The sequence below is a fragment of the Raphanus sativus genome, chromosome 9, assembly GCF_000801105.2.
Source record: "Raphanus sativus cultivar WK10039 chromosome 9, ASM80110v3, whole genome shotgun sequence".
Classification (NCBI taxonomy): Eukaryota; Viridiplantae; Streptophyta; class Magnoliopsida; order Brassicales; family Brassicaceae; genus Raphanus; species Raphanus sativus.
This window is the reverse complement of record NC_079519.1, coordinates 27220097-27235441: the sequence shown is the minus strand read 5'-3', so window position 1 is coordinate 27235441 and position 15345 is coordinate 27220097. Positions and strand designations below refer to the sequence as shown.

At 36.5% G+C, this 15345-nt stretch overlaps 2 protein-coding genes across 2 annotated transcripts; both read left to right on the top strand.

Annotated features, from left to right (window-relative positions):
- The first annotated feature begins 449 nt into the window (after positions 1–449).
- Positions 450–3449, top strand: LOC108839217 (uncharacterized). The gene is made up of 5 exons (XM_056994573.1): positions 450–1387; positions 1469–1536; positions 1616–2620; positions 2653–2750; positions 2801–3449. The coding sequence occupies exons 1-5, from the start codon at positions 1198–1200 to the stop codon at positions 3363–3365; spliced, it is 1926 nt and encodes a 641-aa protein (XP_056850553.1). The 5' UTR covers positions 450–1197; the 3' UTR covers positions 3366–3449.
- Positions 3450–9521: 6072 nt separating this feature from the next.
- On the top strand, positions 9522–10583 carry LOC108825191 (uncharacterized). The gene is made up of 4 exons (XM_056994570.1): positions 9522–9581; positions 9682–9801; positions 9883–10022; positions 10352–10583. The coding sequence occupies exons 1-4, from the start codon at positions 9534–9536 to the stop codon at positions 10476–10478; spliced, it is 435 nt and encodes a 144-aa protein (XP_056850550.1). The 5' UTR covers positions 9522–9533; the 3' UTR covers positions 10479–10583.
- Positions 10584–15345: the final 4762 nt, after the last annotated feature.

The following is a 15345-nucleotide window of genomic DNA, read 5'->3' as shown; positions in this document are numbered from 1 at the left end:
ATAATTGAGTTAAAATATTAGGTATGCATGATATGATAACCGAGTTCAGATACTAATTATCTAATTTTAGCTAAATTGATGCATGAATATTCTATTCCCCCATGCATTTGTAGATAAGAAGATGACAGAAATAAAAGCTTTATTTGAAAGCATTGTCTTATATGTGAAACGATCCGCAAAATTACAGTCTCTTCACTCTCACGTCCCTCTCCTTCTCTTCGTTTTCACTTATTTATTTTGCAAATTAAAAAGGTAGTTGGTTATCAAAAAAGAAAAATTTAAAAGGTAGTTGTAAATTATTATCATAAATAAAAATCCCACTGTCATGAAAATGTCTGCTTGCCTGTTAAAAAGAAAACAAAATAAAAACGTCAGATGGTCTAATAAAGATCTATTTTCAATTGGTCTTTTGATTATTTACATTTCTCTTCCAATCATATCTTATTTTATAAAGAGTCTTACTTCATCTTCCTCCTCCTCTCCCTCCTTCTCCAGGACGAGACTAAAAGCCTCTTTAATGGTGAGGGGACCCATCTCCAAGAATAAACAGTAATCCTCATTTATTGTCCTTACAAATTTTCTTGAATACGGAAAAAGATCCTTTTTTTTTAATTAGAAGGATAGAGGAAGTGACAAGGGTCCCTTTGCAAAAGATCTTCAACCTCAATCATGTTTTAGCCCTTTTTCTTTTGTATGTGGAAACAAAAATTTGCGGTTTTTTTAACTCTTAAAAAAAAGTTCATCAGTCCATGACAAAGCTCAGTGCTTGATTGGCTCCACTGACTCCATAAAGAAAAAGTTTGCATTTTTTTCTGTCCCATTTCAACCTCAAAGCTCAGTGGTAAGCAAATCTCTGATAGATAAGTCTTTACAAGCGCATATATACATGTACATATTACATTATTACACTAAAGGAAGTTTTTTTTAGTGAAGAAACTGAAAATCTCAGTTTAGGGTTTAGAGTAGGGATTAAAAAGGAAACCCAGAAAGTAAAACTGACAGTTTTGTATTCTGAAGATGTAATTTTCGGACACGACTTCAAGAATCCTCTGTTTTTTTTGTTTATGTTGGTATTTTCATATTTTGTCTAAAAGATCAGGGTTTCTGTGTGTGTTTCAGGTTATTGGGAATCATTTTTTTTTACTAGATTGAAGTTGAAGACATGATTTTTGAATGATTTGAGTTATTTGATAATCAATGGAGAAAAGGAGATCACCAAGAAGCAGCAAGAGTCCTGGAACTCCAATTTTCCCTAAAAGCCCTCTTGTCTACGAGAGTTACAAGTCTGGTTGTGGTTGGAAATTGATTAACTTCTTCGATTTTAGACATGTTAAATCTGGTAATAAGAGACTGAGTTCACAGAAGAAACCCATCAGAGACTCTGCTGGTTAGTAGTACTGTTAAGTGTTGTTTCTTGGATCACTTCATGATCTTAGTTTTAAATTTTTGCTTCTTGTTTTGTTGGCAGGGAATGTTTATACGAAAAGCCAGCTTGACTTGCTCAAGAGACTTCATGAGAGATGTCAGTGTCATGATGTAAGTTTTTACAAAATTGTTTAGTTTTTTTGAGTTGGCTTTTTTGGAAGGAGAAAACTGAATCTCTTGATATGTTCAGCGGATTGTGGAAGGAGAGAACTCATGTAAGCCTAAAACGAGGAGAAGATCCTTTAGTTCTGAAAGAGAAGACGAGAGCTATGAATCAAAACCTGTTCAGGGTTTACTAGAGAGAGAGATAAAGAGGATCAAGAATGCAAAGGAGGAAACTTCTTTGAGTGAAGTTGAGAAGACAGTTGAGAAGGCTAAGCAAATGGATCTGAAGAATGGGAGAGATTGTAAAAAGAAGAGCTCAGAGATTAACCTTCAAGTTTGTGTGAATGAAGCTGCTGAAACATTGATCAGTTCCAAGGCAGAGGAGAAAGGGAAAGAGCGGTCTAAGCAGTTCATGGAAGCATTAGATATTCTAAGTTCCAACAAAGAGTTGTTCATTACACTCTTACAAGATCCTAACTCATTCTCAGCCAAAAAAGGTCAAGACTTAGAGAGACCTCATGTGAAGGAACGGCGTGATAAATCTCCTTCAATTATAGCTGATGATTTGGATAATATTGTTCTCTTGAAGCCTAGACTATCAAGCTCGGTTGACGATAGAAAGTACTTGAGATTCAAACATCTAACCAAGAAGTTGAAGCTTGTTGTTGGATCTAACAAAGACACCGAGGCTGCTGGCGATGTTTCTACCAGTTCAGTTGGCTATAGAAGCCCGGAGTCACCAGTGTTTAGGCGCAAGAAACGAGTTGAGTCTGATGTCTTCAAGCTAAGCATTGAGAAGGATGTTTCGCCAAGGAGGTTCACAGTGGAAAGGCAACAGGAGAGATCAGATTCTTCACCGGTTTATGAAGTTCCTAAAGCACTGAGTAGCTTACAGACAAAACTCAAAGAGAGAAGACAGAGGCTGGAGAAGAGAAGAGAGAGCTTCAAGTTGTGGTCCTTGGACAAGGAGGACTTGGAGGTTTTCGATCCAAACACAAGCCTGAGAACTCCTGTAGAAGACGGACTAGAGGAAGATAGTGGAGTCAGTTCTGTAAGTTCTGTAAGAAACCATAGATGTCTCCTCTCTGATGTTTAATCTATTGCCTTAAATCGTTGCAGGAGTCTAGTGTAAAAAGACAGGAACAGGAGCAACCGAGTCCTGTCTCTGTACTAGAGAGGATTCATATGTTAGACGAAACAGTTGGCCCCAGAAACAGTTAGTCTCTTGTCTCTGATCGATCAATGATTTCAATCTTTTTAATCACTTAAGTCTCACTATTTCTTTACTTTCATGCGCAGAAGAGCAGATTGGATTGTTATCTTTTGATCTTCTCGAGAAAGACTCTGTTCATGAGTTTGTGAAGCAACTTCTCCAAGCTTCAAGACTGAACTGGACCAATCTTATGGCGAGATGCAACGAAGAAACATCACTGCTAGACGAATTCTCGCACGGCAATCACAACAACGACCAGCTTCTTCTTGTTCTTGACTACACAGACGAGATTCTCCGAGAGATTTACCGTCAAGATATCAAGTTTTGGCCTTTCAAGCCGTCTCAGAGCTCGAGAGTGGTCAATGTACCAGCTTCCTTTAGAGAGGAAGATCTGATACACGAGACGTTGAGACGTTTTGACTGGAGTTTACTCTGCTGTGACACTCCAAAAGCATTGGATCAGGTCGTTGAGGCTGATCTGATAAAGCCATCATGTCTTTGGTTGGATTGTGGTGGTGAAGCTGAAGGTGTTGTCTCTGATGTCGTTGAAAATATTATGCAAGGGTTGGTGCTTGAGATATCTCATGAGCTAAGAACAATGCAGATTAGGTGTATGGATTAATCTGGTATCTCTATGGACTATTCAACATTTTTTTTGCTATGTATATAAAATAATTTCAGTTTGAGAATATAATCTTCATAATTAGTTTTCTGTAGGGCTGCGATTTCCTTTAGAATGTGGTTAGTTCAGTTTGCATAAAATTATACCAGATTAAACTGAAAAAAGTGGGTTTAGTTTTCAGTTAATTCAGTGCCAAAATTCTTGTCTAAGAGCATCTCTAAAAGACACTCTATAATTTCATATTTGAAGTTTTTTGTTCTCCAAAAGGAAACTTCAAAATTTCAAATTTGAAGTTTTTAGTAGTGAAACTTCAAATATAGAGTGTCACTACTCAAAACTTCAAATTTGAAGTTTTACTTTTTATTTGCATTTTGGTCCTTACGATTATATACTACATTTATGATTCTTAGATATTTTGTTGTTTATCATTTCAATCAATAAAAAAATCATATCTCATAATATTTCATATTTTTTTATAAATTTAAGTTTTACACATAAAACTAAATAAAATCCTTAAAATAAGAAATTTTAAGGTTTTAAAACATTTTTAGATTTCAAATATGAAGTTTAAAAATCTTTAAACTTCAAATATTAAGTTTTGTAAGTTTTAAAATAGAGTGTTTTTTTCTTGTAGTTTAATTTTTAGTTATATATTTATATTTATAGCTTATATATTTACTGTAAGATTTTATTAACTAATATCAATGTTATATTTTTATATATGTGTTAGTTATTTATAAATATTTATGAATTTGTATTAATTATAATAAATATAGGGATCATAGTGTAAAATATAAATAATTTTGAAGTTAGATTTGAAGTTTTGCTTTTAGAGAACAACACTTTGAAACTTCAGATTTAGAGTTTTGAAAACTCTAAAATAGAGAGTCCTTTTGGAGATGCTCTAAGTACAACAAAATTTTCAATTTTCGGTTAGCTTTAATTAAAAAATTAGGCAATTTCGATTTTTTAACGCGAAATAATTATGCTATTACAAACCGAGAAATATTACAGACAATTCTACATGTTTAATATGTTATTTTGGTAATTTTCTTCGCATAATTTCGTTTTTTCTGGGGCTCGAAACTCAAACCTCTAGATGTAGAATCATTAATAAATCATTAATCAAACCATTAGACCAAGGGGGTTTCCACGGACCATTTAGATGAGATATATTATTTTGGTAATTTTCTTCGCTTAGTTTTTTGGCTTAAAATTTTAAAGGTATTTTTGAATTAGTTTGGTATAAATTGGTATAATAAGATTTTTAACTGATTACTAAACCAAAATAATACTCAAATTCTATATAAATCTGTCATTTGAAATTTTATAAACAAACTTAAATTTAAAACCAAAAATTTTGGCTGAGTTTGGAATCTAAGACCTGTTTTTCTGAATTTAAATTATCCAAAATATTTTCTTTAGCTGCTCTAGTTGAAAAAGGAAGCTTCTGTTCAGCCAAAAGGTTTTGATTTTGACCAATTTAGAGATTTTGTATTGGAATCAGTTGTACACTTGTACTTGTGCACAAAAAGAAGTATTGGAATCAGTTAGGGTTCTAGCTTTTGCAAAGAACTTTATTTTTCTTGTATCAGCTTCGATAACGTGGATCAAACTGAATAAATGTTAAACAAAATAATTATTCAAGCAAATACAAATATGCAGAACAAATGTACATTATATGTTTATCAAACAAATTTACTAAATATCATATTTATTAAATGTTAAACTCATTATTTAAGGCTAGCACAAAATTTGTACGTGGAAATTTATGCATGATATTCTTAAAATCCACGTCCCTGGCAATGAACAAAACATTTTCTTTTCCCATGAAGATTTTCATGAGTATGTGGATGTGTATATGTACGTCTGCGACATCAGTATTTCTCATAACGTTTTCTGAAAAACAAAGAAAAAGAAAGATTAACACAATTGAAAAACTAAAAAGTCAACTTAAAAATACTAAAATGAAAATTTCCAACGGTAATGCTTAGTGGGATCATTCACTACAAATTCATAACATCCAGCTGATTTTGGAACACCTTAGCACTTAACGATTTTTGCCTTGGTTTGTAGTATTTTATAGTGTAGGATTCAATTCCGCGTGGTTTTCTTGGATCATAAGCAATAAACTCATCCACTTGATATCTTGAGTTGTAATTCTTCAGTGCCAAATTAATACAACTTTTAAGCTTTTTGGGATCGTAGTTGACATGGATTTTCGTGTTCTTTTCATCCCAAACAACGGTAATTCCTATGGGACTTTGGTCGGGGTGGAACCCGCCACTTTGTTTTTAACTTTCTACTTTGAATTCATTATCTCCTAAGCTGGATATAATCTTGGAGATATCACTTTATAATCAAATTAGTGTGTTGCGTTATCCCATAATGAATGCAGAGAAAAAAAAAAGATTTTTTATTTCGTTTTATGAAATTATTGTTGATGATACAGATGTACGGTGTGTATAGAGTTAAAGATATGAATACTTAATAGTTATAGCAAAGATGACTGAGTTTAAACTTATTGTTTTAAGTTGTTATTTTGTGTTTCGTCTCATAAAAATAATTTCCAGTACATTCATATATATTAATAAAACAAATTCTAAAATTTATATGCTAATGATTTCTCATTTTTATGTGAGTAAAATGTTGTTTCATTTGTAAATAGCTAAATCTAGCATATATAAACAAATGAACAAAAACATGGATCAATATTTGTTTTATATGATTGTAGTTTATATTGTTAGTACATTAACTGTTTGAAATAATCAAATAAATGAATATTTTCAAAAACATAAGTTGAATTGTTTTCATTCAATTACATATATTGTAAATTTTATAAGGAATATATTTTTGAGTATCCCTTATATATTAAAAGAGAAGACTTTAAAAAATAACAACCTCAATTTTGTATTAATTGAGAAAGGCCCCTTCTTACGTGACAAGTTTTTAAGAGGTCAAAAATTCTACGTGTCACTCTTAGAGGATATTTGAGCAAACCATAGTATTAAAATTAATTTGACCAAACGTGATGTATGTCGCATATTTTATTTCATTATCATAAATCCGACATTTTCAATAGATTATCATCGCGAGGTTCATATTCTTTTTTGCGACCACTATTAAACCTCTCATATGTTACAAACCTGCATATATGTTCGAGCATAAGAATATCATATCATGGAGGTTATATATGAAGCATCCTAAACTAAAAATTAAACTCCAAAATGAGGTTCTCTAAAAGCATTCAACGTTTACGGTTGAATGCAAATGAGCAGTCTCTGTTTTATGATGATGGAGATAAGTGGGGACTGATTGTTCTATGACTTCATGATAATCTTCGATAATATAAAGTCTGAAATGAGGTTCTGTAAATGCAATTTGATTTTTTTTTCATTTCGTGTTAAAGGTATAATTAGATATAGGTCAGTTTTTGTGTTAAAAAGTTTATTGGTAATCTTGGACAGTGAAGAACAAAAAAAAACTAAGAAATAAGTTCTTGAGTTGGTTTCAGTTCTTTCTGCATTTGTATCAAATTGAATCGAATCAAAATAAATATAGACTGACGACGAAGATAATAACTTTTATTTAAATTTAAATTAACCTTTACATAGATGTCTATAGGGGATTTAAATGTTCTAAAGATTATGTATATTAGATTAGTCTTGAATTGTCTTTAAATAATATAATTTTCTATTGTACTTCGGTATAAAATATTATCGTATTAGTTTGCCTTGATGCATATGAGAATATTAAAAAAATGGATTTTTTTTTGATATAGACTATAACTTTTTCAGCAAATCATAAATATTTATTGCTATATCGATTATTAGGCAAATTATACGCATCGAGAATGATCATTTAAAGTATATTTCCCCTATAGGTTGACTTCATAGTAACTAATTAATGTTATTACTCAAATTAAAGAAACTCAAATATGTGGCAATTTAATAAAGTTTGGCGACCAAGACACCTTATTTTTATGGATGTTACCTAAATAAACAAATGGGTACTTGGCCTAATATAAAAAAACAAATTTAATTAAAAATATATTATTTTACATGTTACGACTTTATTAAACAATGAAACAACATTTATTAATTTTTAGTCCATTTTTGATTAAAAAATGTCAATCGTCTTAAAAACATCAAATATAAATATATTACCTAGATTATTTAGGAAAATAAATTTATGCATATTATTAATTTTACACAAAAACTTTACAAAATCGCCAATATTAAAATATAAAGCAAGATATTCGATCGTAATTTAGACTTCTATACTCCAAAATATACTAATCAACGTATAAACAATTTAAAATCATATATATTTCTATATGTAAACCAAACAAATATTTATATTATACATTTTCGACCCAAAAATATTTATATTATATTTTTTGTATATTCATCCCGCACAAGTCGCGGGTCTTGTTCTAGTATTGTAGTATTTAGTAAATATTACCAAAGCCTTGTAATATTTTCCTATGAAAGTGATGGACATGTACTAGAAATTCTGTCAGGCTACGCCCAGATTTTGGACAAATAATTTTGTATTTAATATTTAATAATACATGTATATTCATTACTTGGCTATTTTGGGATTGGATTTTGGTCTGAGTGGTTTACATAGTGGATCGTAAAAGATGATCGGTTCATCCACTGGCATTAATCGGAATGTATTCTAAGTTCGGGCTAGGCAGTGTGGTATATATTCAGTCTACAGAAACTCTGTATATTCACCTCGTGCAAGTCGCGGATCTTATTCTAGTATTGTAGTATTTACTAAATATTATCAAAGCCTTGTAATATTTTCCTATGAAAGTGATGGACATGTACTAGAAATTCTGTCAGGCTACGCCCAGATTTTGGACAAATAATTTTGTATTTAATATTTAATAATATATGTATATTCATTACTTGGCTATTTTGGGATTGGGTTTTGGTCTGAGTGGTTTACATGATGGATCGTAAAAGATGATCGGTTCATCCACTGGCATTAATCGAAATGTATTCTAAATTTGGGCTAGGCAGTGTGGTATATATTCAGTCTACAGAAACTCTGTAGCACTAAGTGCGTTCTTCCCGGAGCCGACCGGATCAGCCGATAAGGTTTATAAAAAAAAAAAATAATAATAATAATAATTAAATCTTCATGCACTAGTCACCTGCAAACCGCCAATCCACTAAAAATCAATAACTAATGTAATGAATTGTGAACGTTGGAAAATGATGTGATGGGAACTGAAAAGCATTGGTTAGAGTTTTGTTGGTAAGTGGATGTTATGAGAACTGAAAAGCATTGGTTAGTTTGTTTATGTAAATTTCTAGTTTATTATGAAATGGTTTGTGTTGGATATGTAGTGGATTTAGGGTTTACAGATGATGAAGTTTGGTTCTTCGGCATGTTAACTATCCATATCTTAAAGAATAGTATGTCTGAAGAAACATGAGAGGATTCATCAGCTGCCAAGCAATTCATGTTCTGTTTTTCTCTGACAAGTGAAAAAGTGTTAATTAATTGGAGGTGTTAGAGTCTGATAAATGTAAATTTCCAGCATATGATGAATGGCTTTTTGCTGGTTACACATTCACCAAAAGGGATGGAAACACTTAAGCATTTCCTATTTGATGTGTGTGGAGTATCTGCAGACTGGAAGATGGAGGATCTGGTGGAAGAAGAGATCAAAGTGATTAACAAAGCCGTTGCATCTGATGAACATGTCATCTGCGCTTTGTGACGAGGGTGGACTCTACTGTTGCCGCAACTCTTGTTCACAAGGCAATTGGAGATAGGCTTCATTATATCTTTGTCGACAACGGACCATTAAGGTCAGAGAATAAGAAATTATTCATTGACTATGCACCTTTGTAGGTATAAGGAGCAAGAACGGGTGATGGATACCTTTGAGAGAGACTTGCATCTACCTGCTGCATGTGTAGACGCATCCGAGCAGTTCTTGAGTCAGCTCAAAGGCGTAGTGGATCCAGAGACGAAGAGGAACATAATTGGAAAGTAGTTCATCAACCAATCACTTTGCCCAGGAGTTAGAGAAAAAAGCATGGGAAGAAGCCTGCTGTGACTGAGTCTTGCCCTCCCCCGGGAACCGATAGGACTCATTCACACACCATGAAAAGTCATCATAGCGTCAGAGGGCTCCCTAAAAACATGAAACTGAAGCTCATTGAACCACTCAAGCTTCTATCCAAAGACGAGGTGTGTTACTGTTGTCTTTTTTTTCCTGCAACTGTCAAGTGTTCTACTAGAGTTTTGTTTGATATATTTTTCTTTGGTGTGTTTCGTTTGTGCGATAAAGATTTGTGAGCTAGGAAGAATCTTGAATGTTCCCGTGGGATTCTTGAAGCGTCACCCATTCCCATGTCCAGGACTGGCTGTTAAAGTCTTGGGCAATCTAACTCAAGGAAATGCACTTGAGGTTTTTCGTCAAGCAAGTTTATCTAGAACCTTGAGCTGACACCATACCCCTAACACTCATTTATCTGTTTTTTTTTGTTAGTCATATATCCTCAGGTTGATGAGAGCTTTTGCAGTGTTCTTGCCTGTAAGATCAGTTGAAGTCCAAGGAGACAGGAGAACACATTCTCATGTTGTTGCTCTTCGGGCAGTTACAAGCCAAGACAGAATGACTGCAGATTGGTAAGCTTCTTTCTTTTCTTTATACTGATGCATACATATATAAAATGCATTTGATATTTCAACTTGCTACTATGTTGATGTGAATACTTGAGTACTTTTTTGTCTACCTAATATTATAAAGTTGGTTAATTCATTTATTGTGGAATTATAGGTATGAGTATGGTTTATTAGAGCATTTTAGAACTGATTATTTTAGGTATCTAAAGTCATATATTTGTGTTCAATGCTACTTTTATTGGTGTCCTTATTTGTTGCTTGTTTATTGCGGTGTAAACGCAAACGCAAATTTCTAGAGTGACAGTGTACTGAGATTGGTGATGTTATTGCAGGTTCAATTTTGAGCACAAGCCTCGGAAAATCTGTAACAGCCTCCTTCAACGATCGAATGGGAATAAAATAATCAGATCAATTTGGAAATTTTGGTGTATGGATGTCTGCAATTCTTCGACCATGTAAAAAAAGATTGTTATTCATCATCAACCATCTAACACGGATGGTGATAATACATACTTTCTATAACAAGCAGTCTCTGGTTTTCTGATAAAACAATTATTGATCTAAAACTCGCGTGACATAAATGTGATGAACTTACATTAGTAAGGAAAAAATGTCTTGTACATAGTTTGTGATGCAGCAGCAATGCAGCATCATAACTTAAACGACAAGTTTGCTTCTTTCTAGTTATTTCCTTTTTACTTAAGGTTTATGTTTTTCCTTTTCTATTTAGGTTTAAGATTTCTATTACGGTTTAAAAGTTCTATATAAAGAACTCTACTATGGCTTTTGTAAGACAGACTTGAATTAATAAAGATATTGGTTTTCTTAAGAGCTTTCACAAGCACTGCGAAGAGTATTCGCAACCCTAAAGAGTTCTAACAAACACTGCGAAGAGTATTCGCACCCTCTTATCCCGTTTTTGAAGTTATCTTCAAAAAAACGTTATTGGCTTCTCGATCAAACCCTTGATCTTGAAGTTACATAGCTTCCGCTCTCTATCAGTTGGTATCAGAATCAGTACGTTTCTGGTTTCCTTCTCTCGTCATCATGACAAAGAAAACGACAGAGGGAACTTCTCAGGATTTAACAGAATTACGAGCCCTGATGTTAGAGATGCAAGCATCTTTCGCCACTACCATTCAGACGTCGATGCAAGCCTCTCTCCAGCAGCTTAGCGATAATATGGTGGCACTAACGGCGCAAATCAACGGCTTAACCACCATGGTCACAACTCGCTTGGACCTTCCAGCGCAGCCAATCGCACCGGCGCCACAGCCACAGAACCTTCCATTACCACAACACCAACCTCAGCCCCACCATCAACACCCTCTTCGCCATCCCCAGCATCAACAACAACATCATCACCGAATTGATGATGCACGAGCTCGTGACATCTACGAAGAAGAAGAAGAAGATCACAGGCGCGTATACCGTGATGATCTACGCCAACGAGACATGATGAATAATCGATGGGAGAAAAATATTAAGGTTGATATACCAGAGTTTCATGGTGGTCTAAAAGGCGATGATCTCGTTGTTTGGTTGATCTCGGTCGAGGAAATCCTTGATTTCAAGCAAGTTCCGCCGGCCCGTCGCGTTCCTCTTGTCGCAATGCGTTTCCGAGGGCACGCCGCAACTTGGTGGAAGCAGCTCAAAACAACTCGTTCTCGTACTGGCAAAACTCCAATCCAGTCATGGGAGAAGCTAACTAAACATCTTCGGAAAACCTTCTTACCACACAACTATGAGCGAACAATGTACATGAGATTGCAAAATCTCCGCCAAGGTAGCCGTACTGTGGATGAATATGCAGAAGAATTTGCCTTATTATTAACTCGAAACGAGATTAATGACAGCCAAATCCAGCTAGTTTCGCGTTTTATTGGAGGTTTACGAACGCAGCTTCAAACATCGATAGCACAATTTGACCCCTCTACGGTCGGAGAAGCACATCGTCGCGCGGCTTCCTTTGAACAACAATCAAAAACTTCTAACTGGAATCCATCTTCTTCTCGGTCTCGTACGCAAGACACTTCCAGCAGCAACACTCCATCCACTTCCATTAAAGAGACAGGAGACGCATCAAATTCAACAACCAAACCCGCCACCCAGGATGAACCACGCGTCCAAATACAGTAAGATGCTACGGTTGTGGAGAACCTGGGCACCATTTAAATGCTTGCCCTCACTCCACATGTAGAGGATTGGTGGTTGATGATTCTGTCGAGGCTCAGGACGTCTACGATTCACAAGAGGAGGAGGATCAAACGCGTGACACAACGAGCCACCAAACGCCCAGAGACAGTGGACGCCTATTAGTTCTCCATCGATCTTGTCCTACACCACTGCGACATGATGATAAATGGTTAAGAACTAATATTTTCCGATCCAGCTGTACCATTAAAGACCGCGTATGCAGCTTTGTCATTGACTCCGGCAGCTGTCGTAATGTTGTCTCTGAAGAAGCAGTGGAAAAATTGGGCATCACACGTGAAACACATCCCGCGCCTTATAATCTGGGTTGGCTTAATAATACAGCCACTATCCGTATCACTCAGCGGGCAATTGTTCCTTTCTCGGTGGGGAAACACTACAGTGATCGCATATATTGTGACATTGCTCCAGTCGATTTCTGTCACCTTCTGTTAGGACGACCATGGGAATTTGACCGCAAAATAATTCATGATGGAGTTAAAAACACATATAGTTTTGTGTGAGACAATCGTCACATCGTGCTTGTACCTTCCCAGGAGACACCAATGGGTTCTTCACCGACGGCGCAACAAGACCACACCAAAACACCACCAACCGCACCGCCCACATCCCTCTTGTGTTCCTATAAGGAGTTCATCTCGGAACTTCGTAATGAAGGCAGGGCATTCGCTCTATTTCCAGCTAGCACACACCCACTTCTTCCAGCTCCACTCGCCTCATCTTTGGACGAGGTACTGCAAGAATTCGGTGACGTCTTCCCAAAGGAACTACCCGACGGACTCCCACCACTTCGAGACATACAACACCACATCGACTTAGTGCCAGGAGCAACATTGCCTAATCGACCTCATTACCGAATGAGTCCAATGGAGCATGAAGAGTTGAGACGACAGGTCGAGGATCTTTTACGCAAAGGCCACATTAAAGAAAGCCTTAGTCCGTGTGCCATGCCAGCTCTTTTAATATCTAAGAAAGATGGATCTTGGCGCATGTGTGTTGATAGACGTGTAATCAACAAGATCACAGTTCATTATCGGTTCCCCATCCCACGGCTTGATGATCTCTTGGATCAGATTGGCACTGCAAAAATATTTTCAAAGATCGATCTAAAAAGTGGTTACCATCAGATCCGTATTCGTCCCGGTGATGAATGGAAGACAGCTTTTAAAACTCGAGAAGGCCTCTTTGAATGGTTAGTCATGCCTTTTGGATTGTCTAATGCACCTAGCACATTCATGCGCATCATGAATCAAGCATTACAGCCCTTTATTGGACGCTTCGTGGTGGTATATTTTGATGATATCTTGATCTTTAGCATATCACTGGCTGAGCATACAGAGCACTTGCGCAAAGTTCGCACCGAACAGCTTTTTGCAGCAAAACAGAAGTGTGAGTTTGGCGTCAACAAGGTACTCTTTCTGGGTTATGTCGTTTCTGACAAGGGTTTGGCCGTCGATCAATCCAAAATTGAAGCAGTTCAATCGTGGCCTATTCCAAAGACTGTGACTGAGGTCCGTAGTTTTCATGGGTTGGCATCGTTCTATCGACGATTTGTCAATCACTTTAGTGCTATCATGGCACCTATTACGAGCTGCATGAAAGACGGAAAGTTTGAATGGACGCAAGAGGCGACAGAGGCGTTTGTTCTCATCAAACAAAAACTAACGACGGCTCTGATCCTTGTCCTTCCCGACTTCTCTTTACCATTCGAGCTCCACTGTGACGCCTCTAAGCTGGGCATTGAGGCAGTATTAAGCCAACAGGGACGACCCGTGGCATTTTATAGTGAGAAGCTTGCAGGTGCTCGTGGACGATACAATACGTATGACGTAGAATTCTATGCCATAGTCCAGGCTATCAAACATTGGCATCATTACTTAGTCCACCGAGAGTTTGTTTTATTTACTGATCACGATGCTTTACGCCATCTTGACAGTCAAGCAAAAGTTTCGTCCAGGCACACTTCGTGGATTGCATATTTACAACAATTCACATTTTCTATTAAACACCAGTCTGGGAAATCTAATCGTGTAGCTGATGCACTCAGTCGCCGTCATGGGTTGCTTACTACAATGCACACCAAGGTTCTTGGATTCGCCTCCTTTGCCGAGTTATATCCTACGGATCCATTTTTTGGGCGAATTTTTGCTGAAGCTTCACAAGGGTTATCACGCGACTACATCCTTCATGAGGATTTCCTTTTTAAAGACCTTCGCTTATGTGTTCCGCAATGCAGCCTGCGATTGGAGATCATTCGAGAACTTCACACGGAAGGTCATGTGGGCAGAGATAGAACGCTGCAATTAGTTATGGAGTCTTATTTTTGGCCTACATTGCGAAGAGATGTGGAAAGGTTCGTCGAGCGTTGTCGTATCTGCCAAGTGGCTAAAGGAAAAGCTTCCAATGCGGGTTTATATCTTCCGCTTCCCATCCCTACTCAGCCTTGGTCCGACGTAAGCATGGATTTTGTGTTGGGTCTCCCTCGAATCCAGCGTGGACACGATTCTATATTTGTAGTGGTTGATCGTTTTTCAAAGATGGTACACTTTATTGCGTGCAAGAAGACCACTGATGCTGTTAGTGTTGCTACTTTATTCTTTCGCGAGATCTATAGATTGCATGGGTTACCAACATCTATTGTCTCCGATCGAGACACACGGTTTCTCAGTCACTTTTGGCGTTCGTTATGGAAATTAGTAGGTACTTCTCTTGACATGAGCTCGGCTTACCATCCTCAGACTGATGGTCAAACGGAGGTTGTAAACCGTTCTTTGGGTAATTTACTTCGTTGTCTTGTGGGAGATAACATAAAATCATGGGACACTAAGCTTGGACAGGCGGAGTTTGCACACAATCATGCCACTAATCGCAGTACAGGTTTCTCACTGTTCCGTGTTGTGTATGGTATTGTTCCTCGTGGTCCGTTGGATCTTTCGACTGCACCAGACAAAACTCGCCTTCATGGAGAGGCCATTGACTTTATTACCAACCTTCAAGACGTCCATAAGCTCGCGCAGTCTCATTTGGAATCGGCTACGACTAAATACAAACTTGCAGCAGACACCAAGCGTCGTGAGCTGATCTTCGAACCAGGTGATCTCGTTTGGGTTTA